Consider the following 14,575-nt stretch of genomic DNA (forward strand, 5'->3'; position numbering starts at 1 on the left):
ATCAAAGTGACCGCCTGTATACACAAAGCATCAGAACTGAATATTCCCAAATAGCATTGCCATTAGATAATGATGGTATTTACAAACACATTTTGCTGTCATACAGAACAAGATCAAAATTTTGAAAAGCATTAGTGCAATAATCACAAAGATGCTGACATTACTAGAAATGTAAATAACTGTCAGGCAAGATGAACAAGAATAACAATGCTTCAATATCTTTAGTTCTTCAAGGCTTCATATTTAAGGTATCTAGAGGGTCAAGCTCATAAAAAGAGCCATTTTTCCATGTCACAGAAAATCCACAAACCCAGAATCAAGGCAAAGCAGGAACCTGTCCAAACAGTAATCATGCACTTACTTAACATCATGAAGACATAGGACAATTACTCATGGTTTGAAACATTGTAACTTAATTACAGTTTGGACGTTCCCTGTGCTGGAAATGGCACAAGGAAAAGCTGACGGAATTCATCAGTGTTGTGGACAAAGTGCCTTTACGCATTGATCATCAGAAGCTTTTTTCAAAGCCAAACCATGAATTTCATGCTTGCCTGATAACCTGCCGAAAAAATGGGACCAACTAGTGCAGCATACAAGAAGCATCTGCCAGTTCACATTGGACAAGTTTCTTACTAGCTACACTTGGCCCTTCCTGCCCTGTGTAATTCTCTGTGGAGAAAGAAAGCCTCCCCTTGATCTTCATTAAATGCCCTTCTTTCCAGGCTGCACAACGTCAGTTGCCTCAGTAATTTCTCGAGGACTGTGTGCATACAGCTCTCAGGATCCTTCAAGTTAGGATTTGTCGATAAGACTGCTGCATTCACCGCATCTGCAACAAACTCACGCTGCGACATCTCAAGTAGATAGCCCACACATGATTCCAAAGGTGGATTGTACGCCAGCAGCGCAACAACATCCTACCAACAGGAGAGGTTAAGACAATAGAATGATCTGTTAAAATCTCAGCTCTCAATACTTTCAGGCAACATAATGAAGATAAAATCATCCTGAAAGCTCATGCTTTTGTCCCCTCATGAATGAAAATGCTTTTGTTTTGTGTGTGGGTGTGTGTCTTTCTTTTCTTTTTGGTGTGTGGTTTTGGTTTGGGGGGGGGGTGTGTAGAGGGATTAATTAGCTCTTTGTTGCAGAATCATAATTACCAGATGCCTTTCCTTGTAAATGAAAATGCTTAATCAGTAATACACTTGCAAATTTTGATTTTAAAGACAAAATTAAGTGTCAGCTCTTTGTTTTTACATTGCTGGCAAGTGATGATTCATTTCCAGAAAATTTTGGAGGTTGTAAACCAAACCACCCCACCATCCCCCTTGGTTTTTTTTTTTTTTGGATGAAGAGGCCTTTAGTTAATTGGCTGCAGAATAGGGGGTGATCTATCCCAAGTAACCCTAGCTCCCCACAACCCTGATGAAGGCCGGCAGGTTCTGAACCTGAAAGACAACCAGCTTTTAGAGATACTACCTGCTTTTCATGGATCTGATGAAACCTCAATTGCACATCCCCCTCCATATAATCTTTATTGAGTGCAATATTATGAACTGTAACTAAAATATATTTATGGATGCTGAGCTGAAATTAATGCTTCAGTATTGGTGTAATAGAATACCGAAAAAATTTGCAGGGCTAAGGAGTTTCAATAATCTGAAGCTGAAGCATTACATAAAGAAAATATGCCGCTTAAAGAATATTTAGATCCAAAATTGTCAAGCTCTAGACATTACCTCAAGAAGCTCAGCAACAGGTTTAACTGAAAAAAATTTGGCCAGTTCAGCACGGCCGTAACTTACAGCATCCTCCAAGAACCCAACCTAAAACAGACATCACCAAAACAAGTAAAGGCCTCACATATGGAGTGATATACAGCTATAATACAAGAGAAATTAGAGACATGTCCTAAACATAAGAATGTGCCCGTTTCTGCTGCCTATATATTTCTCCATTCTTTATAAGTTTTAATCACAAGTGTACTATGAAAATGAGCTTTTTGCATGACCAGCATAGAAAAGTTTGAGCAAAAATTGATAAATGTCCTGCAGAACTCCATGGTGTTGGCATAATCCAAAAATTCTTTGTAATAAAAGCAACTTAACAAAAGCTAAGTTTCATACCAAAAAGTGCACAATTTCCCATCCAGATGAAAGTATGTAACGAAATGGTTCATGGTGTCCTAACACGATCTAAACCATTTCAACAAATGGAGACTGTAGAAAGAAAATACTAGCAGCAATGATGCCCCTCTCTTAATTACTCATAAAACGGACATTCACTAAATCAGTTTCTTGGAATAAATGCATTTTCAATATTAAACCCATTAACAGGCCAACTAGGTGCATGGCCCAAGTGCCATGGGTCACTAATGATCTCACCACAGAATCCCTCAACCACAGAAGAGAGGAGTTAAAATCTCAAGTTAGCCGCCAGAGCAAAAAGTCATTGGCATACTTAAGCCACTCGATGGCAACTCATCAGCTCTTTACATTATGAAGAAGCTTGTAGGGCTCCTTGCAATTGGTAGCATAAAGGAATCTTTTGCTTCAGGATGAAGGTTATGCTATGAAGCCAAGAAGCCCACCACCCTTGTTCAACACAAGTAATTAAAAAGAAATAGTTCATTACAGAGATTAAGTTGCCCTCATCTATACATCATGGATATCTAAATGAAAAAAATAATGCACAGACAGAGCGCATAAGGGTTAAACTGTTTCTAATGCTAAAAAAACAGTAAATGAAAAAAAAAAAAAAAAATCTGCTAAGATATGGTAATGACATTCATTATTCCTCAAATAAACAACAATTCACTTTAGAGCTATTAAATTTGTAGTGTAGAGAGGTACCCGGATATACTCAATAAATCTTTGAGAATGAAGCAAGAAACAAACAATTGATGTGTCATCCTGCAGACATAGACAATTGTTTTAGTCACAAGACCTGTACAAATGTATCATGTCAGAAGGAATATATGAGTTTAAAAGCCTAATCTATAGAAGGTAAAAATATGCCTCAAAATGGAATGATATGAAATAATATAACTAAAATTAGTACAGATTAAACACATACATCAAAATAACAAAGTCAGATCAGTAAAAACATATAATTCACCATTCCACTGTGAAAAAGTACTTTATTGTCTCAAAAAATTTAATTTGAAAAAAAAAAAAAAACTAACATTCACAAACTGTAAATGAGGAAGGCTATTTGTTGGTAAAGATACATATAATATGCATGAAGCATTCAAGCTCAGCAACAGAAGACGATAAGATTAAAACAACAAACAAAATAACATCAATCAGTGTTTATGACAGGTGAAGATGTATATATAGCCCCAAATGGGTCAAGATTAAAGTGACAAACCAAAGCTTCATACATGTTCATCTCCCAAAACCAAAAAGCAAGCAACGATTTGTTTTTCCTTCACCAAGTTAACTCAAAGTCTTGAACATAATATGCGATATATAACACAGTACTGACGGATATATGAACTAACATGTCCTCTGTGAATACGGCCTCTCACTGCAGTTGATATAAAAGTCGGTTGGCATTCAGGTTGAATGTCAACCAAGAGATTAGCTAAATTTGAAGCATCCAAGTCACACTGTTGAGTGATTTCTTATCAAATCAAGTTACTCCCAACCAAATGGAATTTGATTACATCAATTAAAATTTTGCTACTTCCTGGTGCTTGCAATGATCATTTGATTTTGATTCTCCCATTTGGCTAAATGGTACTGCTCCTACACATTCCTCATTGGCACTGTAGTATAAATTTTACGATCTATCCACCCTCCTATTTGCAAGCACTTGGTATATGTTGCACCTACAATCTAATATGTTAGAAAAGGTTAACGCACTAGCTTGTAGTTCTGCATACATGTTATAAACGTTGGATGTGCTGTCAGCATGTTGTCTTTAATTCTCCTTTTACATTTGTACATGATTGCGCATCGCTAGGTCGTGTATGATTTTACAAGCATGCCCATTACCATCAAATTACTCTTATTATGGTGTTCAAGTCCTTTTTAACTGACATTATGTGGTTTATGCCCTAATTAGAATAATATCCACTCTAAACACTGCTCCTCAATTCTCAATCACAAGTCAGTGCACTGCACTCCATCACATTATATGCACGATTATGAACCTCCACAAGGCAAACCTGGAGTTGTGTCTGGTTTAAAAATTTTAAGTAAGATTTATCTAGGGTCTTGATACCATCTTATTTTTGGATATGTACAAGCATGTTGCATATTCTATATCTTTAGAATTTTAAAATATTTATGTCACCACGAACTTTCAACTTGAAAGGCTCTACTAAAAGGAAGCAGTGGAATTTATGTTCCTCAATGAACGGTGCTTAATCTCCTTGAGTGGTGTTCCACTCATTTGGTAAAGCTTTGCTGATAATAACAGTATAAGACAATGAAGGTTGCCACGCTCGTATGTTCATAATGTTGTTTTGAATACATAACTTTGGCATATGCTTTTCTCTTACTCTTTGCATTTGCATAAATAACAGTGTATCAAAGGAAGAATACAAAAAAAAAATGAAAAATAAGCAAGATAGTTATTAAGTGAATTGACATAAGTTCTTCCATGTATATTTATTTTGTCAAAAGTATACCTGCACAACCTGAGGATACCATTCTCGAAGCTTTTGAAATGCAGTATCGATGTCCCCATTCTTGATGAGCTTCATTATTAGAAATAATTTGTTAGAATACATAAATGACACTCCTTAATTTTTTTTAAAAAAAAAAATCAGTCTAATTAGTTTCTCTGATGACAAAACAGATATATAAAAGGCATGTAAAGACAAAGTTGACATAGACCAGCATACAAAGACAAAAATTGAGAATAACTGATTCAAAAAAGGAAGTAACAGAAGTGGAGAGAGGCAGCACAGTGAACTGTTTTAAACCTTTTAGAGGTCAAACATTACGAGAAACCTTTTTCCTTGAGATATTTATTGTCCTAAATCTTATCATCTAACACTTCTACATGTGATTTTTCACATATTTGATGCAGCAGATCCGGAAGTTGTACAATGTAATGCGATAGTTAGGTGCACAGATAAAACCATTTATTCACTCCCAAAAATGATAAACTGAATTGCCATACTCAAATAAATGATTTGGGTAATGCACAAAATATTCACGATAACTCTCGTACCTTGCGCAAAACCTTTCTGTGGCTAAGTGCATATATGTCTCCTTGTTCACCAAAACCATTTTCTTGTGCTATAGAACTTGAAGGACATGTATCTTCACTTGCACTGTCAAATGAATTTAGGGTATCTTGGTACCCATAGTGTAGCAGATAGGAACGCACAATCCTAACACAGATATAGAATTACTTAATTATGGAGTGCAGCAAGGGCTATCACAGACAAAAAAAAGTAAACCAACACAAAATTCACAAACAAATAAGTTGCATAATTATGCAAACCAAGGTTGCAATCTCAATACCTGACCTATAATGGTACCATGGTGGTATAGTGCCAGTACACCCAGTACAGGGGTTGGTTCGGCAATACTGACACTCAATACACCCCATACCAAGTATTGGCTGGTACAAGTATGGCATGGTATTGCCTGGTATGGGGCAATACCCACCGATAGCAAACATAATCCTTTACCCTCTACTTAGTATGAAGGACGGATTAGAGGAATGATGGACAGAGGAGGAAAAATGGATAAGAGAGAAGATGGATGGATTTTCCATCCATCCTCTCGTATTTTTGGTGAAATATGGAATGATGGATAGAAATGATTCTCTCCTCTGTTTGGAAGAGGGATGAAAAAATGGATGGATGATATTTATAAGACAATTTTACTAAACTATCCTTTGCTAAAAAAAATTATTACAATCAATTTATAATTCTTATTTATATCAAAAAAAGTAGAGCAATGTATAAACTAATAATCTTTATAATTTATAATTATATAAATATTTTAATTTAATTTAATTTAATAGATGACTTTATAAATTAATTATAATATGAATTAATTTATTTATATATATTAATTACATAAATAATTAATTAATTTATAATTTAATTCAAATAGTTAATTAATTTTAAACAAGTAGTTAACTAAAAATAATAAATATAAATAGAAAAATAGAAGACAATTCTAATTATTTACTTATAATTACGTACTAAAATCAAAATAATTAGTAGTAAAATTTAATAGTACAGAATTAATAGTATAGATAAAATATATATATATATATATATATATATATATATATATATATAATGAATGAAAAAGTGAAGAAGTGTTATATTTTTGTTAAAAAATTGATGAGGGATAATGTTGTCAATGCAGAAATCCACCACTCACATGCTCCATCCAATGCAAATTGGTGGACCTCTTTTTCATCTATCCTTCTTAAAACTTTTTAAACTAAACAGTGAATAAAGACCATCCATCCTTCTAATCTCATCCATCCTCTCTCTCATGACCCCAACCAAACACGGGATTAAGTATATCTAGTCAAACAATCTAGTTGAAAGATGATTTTCTGGCACAGAATCATACCAATGACTGACATCAGGCTGTAGGGACAACCTTTCAACCATTTTCTGCAGCTTCATTCTTTCTTCCGATATAAAAGTCTGATCAGAAGAATAGGATGTAAGTAGTAGATTGTAAGCATTGAAAAGACACTATTTCATAACAATCAACCTTATCGACACATCTTCCGATCAGTAAGGTAATAACATCATGCAGTCTATAAGACATCAACTTGCAGCAAATTAGTTTACTAGTAATGTCAACTATATGACTCACATAATTCATCTCTTGATATACCTCCAATAATAGTTACATTGACCATGAACATCCCAAAAAAAAAATCCTTGTTTAGCTACAGCCATAGCAATTCCACTCAAATAGTCACAAAACTGCATTGCATTTGGAATTCAAGATGATGCAGACATCATGTTAACCAAGCAATCTAAGAGATCTTTTGCAACCAAGTCAATGACAGTCTATAGTCAATAAAAAGCCAATAGTCATGACCAGCAAACCTTCTCTTTTAGAAGTAAAACTGAGACTTAACTTTCACTGTAATAATTTTAACAAAATATAGTGGTTAAAACTAAGCAGCAACAATGGATAGCTACAGCCACAAGAATGCATGCTTTTTAACCCTTCCGCAAGTAAATGAAAATATTGAATTTCATATAGTTAAGGGAATACATGGATCATTTACAAATTTCTATTTACAGAATTTCTTAAAGAGAATTTAAGAAATAAGAGAGCACAGCACATATATTAATCCATCCAAACTGCAATCAATTTGTTTAAACATTAACATACTAAGTATCCAAAGATAAGGAAACACAATAAATTTGTTTAAACATTAACATACTAAGCATCCAAAGATAAGGAAACACAATATCCAAGTTACAGCATACCTGAACATCAAAAAGGAATGGTTGACGCCCAAAGTTGACAGTCACCCTGATGAATAAACATTAGAATTCATTTCCAAATTTCAGATTCAAAAAAGGTGGAGAATACTGCTATAGCCACATTTTTTGGAGGAAAGATTAGGCTAGGTCTGATCACTTCAATTCAGAAAATGAAAGAAGGATACAAAAAGTACCCAAGAGCTACCACCATAATAACTCTGCAAGCTAACAAAACTGACATGCATTATATTTCTAAATCAAATGCTAAAAGGTTCTCATGACAAAAACCATTCTAATAAATTCTTTGATGTCCAACCGGTATTGTCTTTATATGTTCATCATGTAAACATTCACTGATAGGAGTAGGTTACTGAAATGTTGTCATCACACAAGGCTAGCTTCATGAAGCTAGATAATATTTGTTGCGTACTTGCGTCAAAATCCATTACTTTATTTCGAAGTAGGAAATATAAATCTTAAACCTCACAACAGGCATCTACACAATGAATAAAAGTAATCCATCTAAAAGATGCATGTATTTTTAATGACTTGCAGCTGATGACAGGCCTAAGTTGCCCCAAAGTGGATAGGCTATTTTTTCCAAGCAAAATTCACCTCTGGTTTATCTATTTCCATTTTGACCCCAAGCGAGCAGCTGTTAAATCTACTTTGGAAATTAATCAGGGGGGTGCCATTAATCATATTGGAGGTTAAGCAGCCTCCTTTTCAAAGGAGGCTACCCTAACTCAATTATTCAGGCAGAAGAGATGGCAAGACTGAAATAGATAAAGAACTTATGATGACCTATAAAATTATTGCAATTTGTTTGGAAAGTTGCAGGCAATAAATGGTATATAAGTGTTGCACCAATGGCTTATACACTAGATGAAATGCCCAGTGGAATGACCAGCTACCCAAGACAGCAACTGATGCAGACAATATCTGCAACAAGGATAAAAGGAAGATGGAGAAAAGAGCTTATCTAATTCCAGCTATTCACACCCCCACCCGCAAGCTCCTCCCCTTCCTCAAGGACAGGCAACGGTGGAGAGGCCAATATGACTTAATTGGCTAAATGGTTATTAGACTGCTGATATGACCAAGTTAGGCAACCATTATAGGCCTAGCAGGCTGCCAGGGCACCCATCAGGAGTCAAATTTTGACAGTCCGTAGGCATGTGCTTTGGAGTTGTCTTGGGGTATTCATATATCAAGGTTTATGGAAAACAAGTCCAACAGCCATAAAAGTTCTAATTTTGTGATTGTAGCACATTAAATCATTTTTATTGGAAAAATAATTAACTTTCTTCTTCACTCTACTTATCCATATCAGGCTTCTCATTATTCCTGAAATGTTACTTATAAAGGCTTCTTCCATATTCTGTTTTTTTTTTTGCTTTTTTTTTTTTTTAAACCTCTGATGCAAAACTGATTGCTATCTAATGTTTCTCAAACTTTCAATAACATGCTCAATCATGTGTCAGTTTCAGAATCAAACAAGTCAAGCTAGCAATTTTGAAATCATAAAAAGCCAACAGATCTTTTTTTTTTTTAAAAAAAAAACTATATTTAGCATAATATCGTCCATAAAAGAATCTCAGTTATCTGTAATCATTCTGAAGTTCAAAAAAAATACAGGGAATAAACAAATATGGCTGAATATAAGATGCACAAGTGGCAAGAATGAGGTAACTAGACTGATTTATAAGCAAGTAAACTATACTATAAGCTTCTTGCAGAAATTCACCAAGCGATATGATAAGAAACAGTGAGATAGGTTGGGCGCAAAAAAGAGTGGATGAATAGCGAAAAGGATAATAAGAAAGAGAACAACAGTGATTGCAATTAACAAGGAAGTTTGATAAAAGATGGCCCTAGCATGTCAGGAGGATTGCTATCATGGAATGAAGAAAAAAATAGAAAATAATAAATGAAAGCTAGTGTGAAAGGGAGAAAAATGGAGGAAGATGTAGATGTAAGAGTGGATGGGTGGCAGGATGCATCAGTAAGGGGGAACTGGAGAGGAATGATCTCATAGGAGATTGAGAAAACAAAGAAGCATTACATGAACAGCTAAATGAAGGATCATCCTTCTACCATGCCTCATTTATGTGACACAGGAAAAAAATGAAAGATCAGATGAAGAAGAGAAAGGTGAGTAGGGTATCTTAAAATTTATCACATATCTTTAACTAGAGAAGGTCGGAAAAGAAGTTGGGGAGGCAGCATGGAACTTATCAGAGAACTAAAGAGAAATGACCTGAAATGATTGACAGAGTCTATGGATAACCACTTAATGAAGACTGGTTCAGCATCAACCTACATATTGAACCACATTGCAAGCCTGTGACATATCAGTAGCCAAAACTCTCTGTCCTCCACAAGCACCAGGGCATTAGTCTGACCTTAATACCTTAGTCACTCAGTAAGTTCTCAATCCACAACTTATGGATCTCACTCATCTTTTCGGTAACACAAATTGGCATGCCATAAAATAAAAGTACAATCCTGGGCACATACAAGTTCGATATTAGTCATCTGGCAAGACTTCTTAAAAAGAACCAAAGGATGGATCTACAAAGTATTGGCTATCAAAGCAATCAAAGAAGAATGACTGCCAATCTCAAGGTCCCAAGTAGGTCAAATCACATGTTTAACGCAGTAGTACCCGACTTTGACGTTACACAACCTTATGCTTGAGTTTGACATCTATTTTTTTAAAAAAACTTGACATAGTGGCATTTACAAGAGTTGCACTATACATAAAAGAATGCAATAGATCATGATCAAAATATAACCAATGTTGGAATACTATCACAAATTCCACATCACAAACTTTATATTGCAGACATGCATCACTTAGCAGCCATATGAAAAACTTAATGGGGCATTGCTCCTGCCCACAGACCCATAAAACCAGAGTTGCTAAACCAGGAGCACATAGTCTCGATTAGTTTGGAACTTTAACAGCTTTTTATGACTCCAGAACATAAACCTTTTTTAACATAGCACAGTAGCTAAGAAAAAATAGGAAATAAATTGATGATGTAATGAAGAATTCATAATTGTCCATCTTAATACCAATATCAAAAACAAGATAAATATTCTCCATCTTGATACCAATATCAAAAACAAGATATCAGGAGAAAACTGAGCTTCTTCAAATTGATATAAAATGAGCTTTTTGATATTGATATCAACAGTCAAAGTCTCCAACGTTTGCCCTTAATTACCTTCCATTTGTTTGAAGTCATTAACTTGAAATCCTACAGTTCCATCGAAGACAACAATATCACTAGCCTTCCAGATCCTTTAGATACCACACTATATGATCAGTAACTGCAAATTGCAGTTTGGTATTAAATATCATGGTACTGTGAATTTTACTTGCGAGTTTCTATGTTTAATAGTTATTAAGACATCATGAACTTAAGATGCCTATGATGCCACACTGCAGACAAATACATCAAATCAAATACATGTATGACCTTTCTCATCATGAAAGCAAAATATGCTAAGGTATGTTGATGCTTTAAACATGATGAAGTTAACTAAACACTAATTACATCAAATCATGATTCATGATGCACATGAAAACCAACATGTTATGAGGCATCATCATAACACTTATGTCAACCAAATTTCCATCCCTAGTAAGGCCACAGTTAGAAACATGCCAGCTCTTGTCGAAGTACTGTTATGTAAATTTTCCAGCAAACCTGATCGTCAATGTGATCATGGAGTCACCAACCCCTAATCTTTTATACTTGGGTTCTGATAATGTGATACCTATGCTCCATGTATGGGATCATCAACCTCTCTAAAAGTGCTAACATGCATATTTTCCACTAAACTGAATTGCGGACAAAATTTTGAGAATCAATTCACAATATGTTGTAAATAAGTTCTACTTATGTGGCACTTAAGGAAGGGCACCATAACCACAATCCCAGGGGTAAGTAGATTGCTACCTAAATGATGGTACCACTCATGTTCCTTCTGCACTTCCTTCAGTCCTCTTTCTATTCTCTCTTCCACCTGTGATCCTATGTAATAATTACCATAAATTATAAAAATACAAAGCAAAAAGATAGATTTGACATCTACAATTCACAAAAAGACCCCTAGAAGTGAAACAAACAATTACTGAAGATGGAAGCAACTGTTACTTTCCTAAACCCATCATGTAAGCTTGCAATTCTACAGTCATGAATCACTGAAAATATGTGCCTTCTCAAAGTCTAGTAACAAAATCTTCTCTTTTTGGTCCTTTGGCCACTCCATGAATGAAATTATACTACTACCACATTGAATATCCAATGTGACAGTAGAAAAATTTTGGAAAAAGGACTTCTAATAGCACAAGCCAATATACCCATCAAAGACATAATGTCAAGGTTCCATGATTCAACTACATAAAGAATGCCAGTGTGTTAACCTACAATAAGCTCAGCTGCTCAGGTATCTAGAGCAGAAGTAAGGAGTAGGGTGATTATTTATAGTGTTTGTAAAATTTAGATCACACTGGCCAGAAAAGAGGAAAAAAGAACAATCTTAGGAAACAAATAACTATGATAGACAGAGCATAGGGCGTACTCTTCATTCTGACTGTGAACAGCAATGGTTGGATACAAAGGACCTTTTATATCCTTGGTGTTGGTTCCAACAAGTTTTGCATTTTTTCTGCAAATCAAGTAAAAAAATTTCTAAATAAACATAAAAGCGGTAAAGACAATAGTTATTTAGATCAACCAATTAAAATGCCATACATCCTGAATGAATCTCAGGCTAAAACCCAAAAATTTAATAATTTCATCATTCAGTACAAAAGAGTGCCTATTAACTAAACAGGATAGACTGTTTACCAACTAAAAGGGAAAGACTTACAAAATTGAAAACATTTTGAACCAACATTTAACAACTTACTACCAGATCTAGTTTACAAAGCCAAAATGAAATATTCTGACAAATTCAGGACCAGTTTCTGTGGCTTCAGGTCAAATTATTTTTTTTTAAAAAAATAACAAGGCATGAACATATATAAGTCAAAACCATGGCAAGCATCATTTTTTGATGCAGCATATCCTTCAAGCAAATACATCATGATTTTGTCTGGAACCTCATCATAAATGTAAAAAATTATACATGATTAGAAAGACAAAATGTTTGTTAATAAATTAAAAAAAAACTTCTTACACATAATGTATTATGTGGTAAGCTTTAAAAATAAATATATGTATTTGTATCAACATAACACATAATATCCTCTCCATATCATAGGTAAAATTACAATCTTATACCACCTTTATATTTTCATGTTGAAATTATATAAACACCTAATTTTCAATTTTTTTTATTAATAGCAACAGACACTAATACCTTATTGTGTTAATATCTTCCCCAAACACAGGGATTCTATTTAATATAATTGAGGGAACTTGATTGCATGCATGTTGCAAAGCAAAGAAAAGATATGTTCTAAACAATTTTCATCACCAAAAAAAAAAACAAATGTGAAAATATATTTAAAAAAATTCACAACGTATAAAAGGATCTGAAATATCTTGTTTAATTTATATAAACCCAATATACATACTAAAAGAGCATGAATAGTATCTGTCAAAAGCAATCCCAAGCATCAGATCTAATTGAAGAGATCCTAACCGCCTAACTGTTCTATGTCACAGCTTTTGCACCTAATTGAAGAAATCTTATCATCTAAACCACTATCTCTGCATGCCGAAGCTCATTTCTCGGTCCAAGAGACAAATGTAGCATGCCTATGTCCATATCTATATATCTTGGATCATAGTTACCCAAATCACTGGCCCCATGTTTACTATAAAAAGGAGCAATTTCGCAGCCAAAAAGATGACAAGGAGAAACATATCATGTTTGATGCTCTATGGAGTTGGAGATGGAGTCTAATCTCCCACAGTTGCAGTGAGTCCCATTAGAACTCTAATGGTGCAATCTTCCTACCAATGAGAAAGTCAGCAGTTGGGGCCATAAGTGATCAAGTTCAGCTAGATAGGAATTCAAAATAGGATTGGTAGGGCCTGCTTGTTGGAAACTATAAAGAAGTCAGGTAGCTTGGTTATTGTCAGAAAGCTGAAAAGTTTGCAAAGGAAATGTCCTAAAATATCTCTCATTCAAAAGCTTAATAATGTGAGTTAACATAAATAGCTGAGCAGAATATGAGTCTGAAGCCTTAGCACATATATCAAATGATCCAAAGATCCAACTGTAACTCAACAAAAAGATACATTTTGTTGCTAGTATTTATTAATGGACAAAAACTACATCATCAATTCAATTAATCAGAGCAAATAGATTTTTCTCGTGTCTGTAGTAAAGATATGTTTTTAATCTTGCAGCTAGCAAATTAGGTTCATTGGGTAGCAATGCAAATTACGGATTTGAATTTGAACCATATAAACCAACAAACTGGGTAACACAGGTTGCAATTACATGTTATCCCCTCTATTGATCTTGCATTGGCTGCTTGATGCTATTTTCATTTGGTTTAGAGAAAAAAGGTTAGCTCCTGGATATGAAAATAAATCATCAAGGCCATTCAAATTAAACAATTCTCTTATTAATTTTCATTCTCTGCAATGTGCAGTTCCCCTAAATCTAACGAGTTGATTTTTAACGTCTTGAAACTAACAACCAACTTTACATTTCTCCTAAATTTCTCGAAACCCCAAAACCAAACAGTTGTGAATTTTTGAATACCCATAGTCCAAATTTCAAATTTATGCAAGAACTTACTTGAGAATGGATTTTCCATCAATTAAGGAAGAAAGAAAAGAAAATTAACAGAAAAAAGATATTAAATGTTGACAACGCATTAATATGACCCATAAATTAGTTTTGGATAAATTCTAACCCAAATTTGCTCTGTTTTAACCAAAAGTCTTCAACTGCAATCAAAAGTTAAAACCCCGTTGAGAACATTTAGGACAATCATAGTGAATAACTTCAGCAAATTTATCGGTATGTTGACAGATGAACAAATCACGTGATATAACTATGATAGTCCAACTAGGTTCTCATTTCAGACGAACAACCAACTTACGTGAAAAAGAATTCTTGTGATGCATAATTGATACCAGCACCTATTGTATCACCAGATGT

The 14,575-nt window shown here is 34.3% G+C and overlaps 1 protein-coding gene across 1 annotated transcript in view; it reads right to left on the reverse strand.

Annotated features, from left to right (window-relative positions):
• Nucleotides 1–480: 480 nt before the first annotated feature.
• LOC105051723 (ran-binding protein M homolog) overlaps nt 481–14,575 on the reverse strand; it is a 15,911-nt gene continuing 1,816 nt past the window's right edge. The window contains 9 exon segments of the mRNA XM_010932299.4: nt 481–920; nt 1,743–1,829; nt 2,856–2,915; nt 4,640–4,708; nt 5,188–5,350; nt 6,558–6,634; nt 7,439–7,484; nt 12,032–12,118; nt 14,517–14,575. The exon segment at nt 14,517–14,575 is cut by the window's right edge and continues 88 nt beyond it. Of these exon segments, the coding sequence (XP_010930601.2) occupies nt 636–920; nt 1,743–1,829; nt 2,856–2,915; nt 4,640–4,708; nt 5,188–5,350; nt 6,558–6,634; nt 7,439–7,484; nt 12,032–12,118; nt 14,517–14,575 (933 nt within the window). The 3' untranslated portion in view covers nt 481–635.

The sequence above is a fragment of the Elaeis guineensis genome, chromosome 9 (genome assembly GCF_000442705.2).
Source record: "Elaeis guineensis isolate ETL-2024a chromosome 9, EG11, whole genome shotgun sequence".
NCBI lineage: Eukaryota > Viridiplantae > Streptophyta > Magnoliopsida > Arecales > Arecaceae > Elaeis > Elaeis guineensis.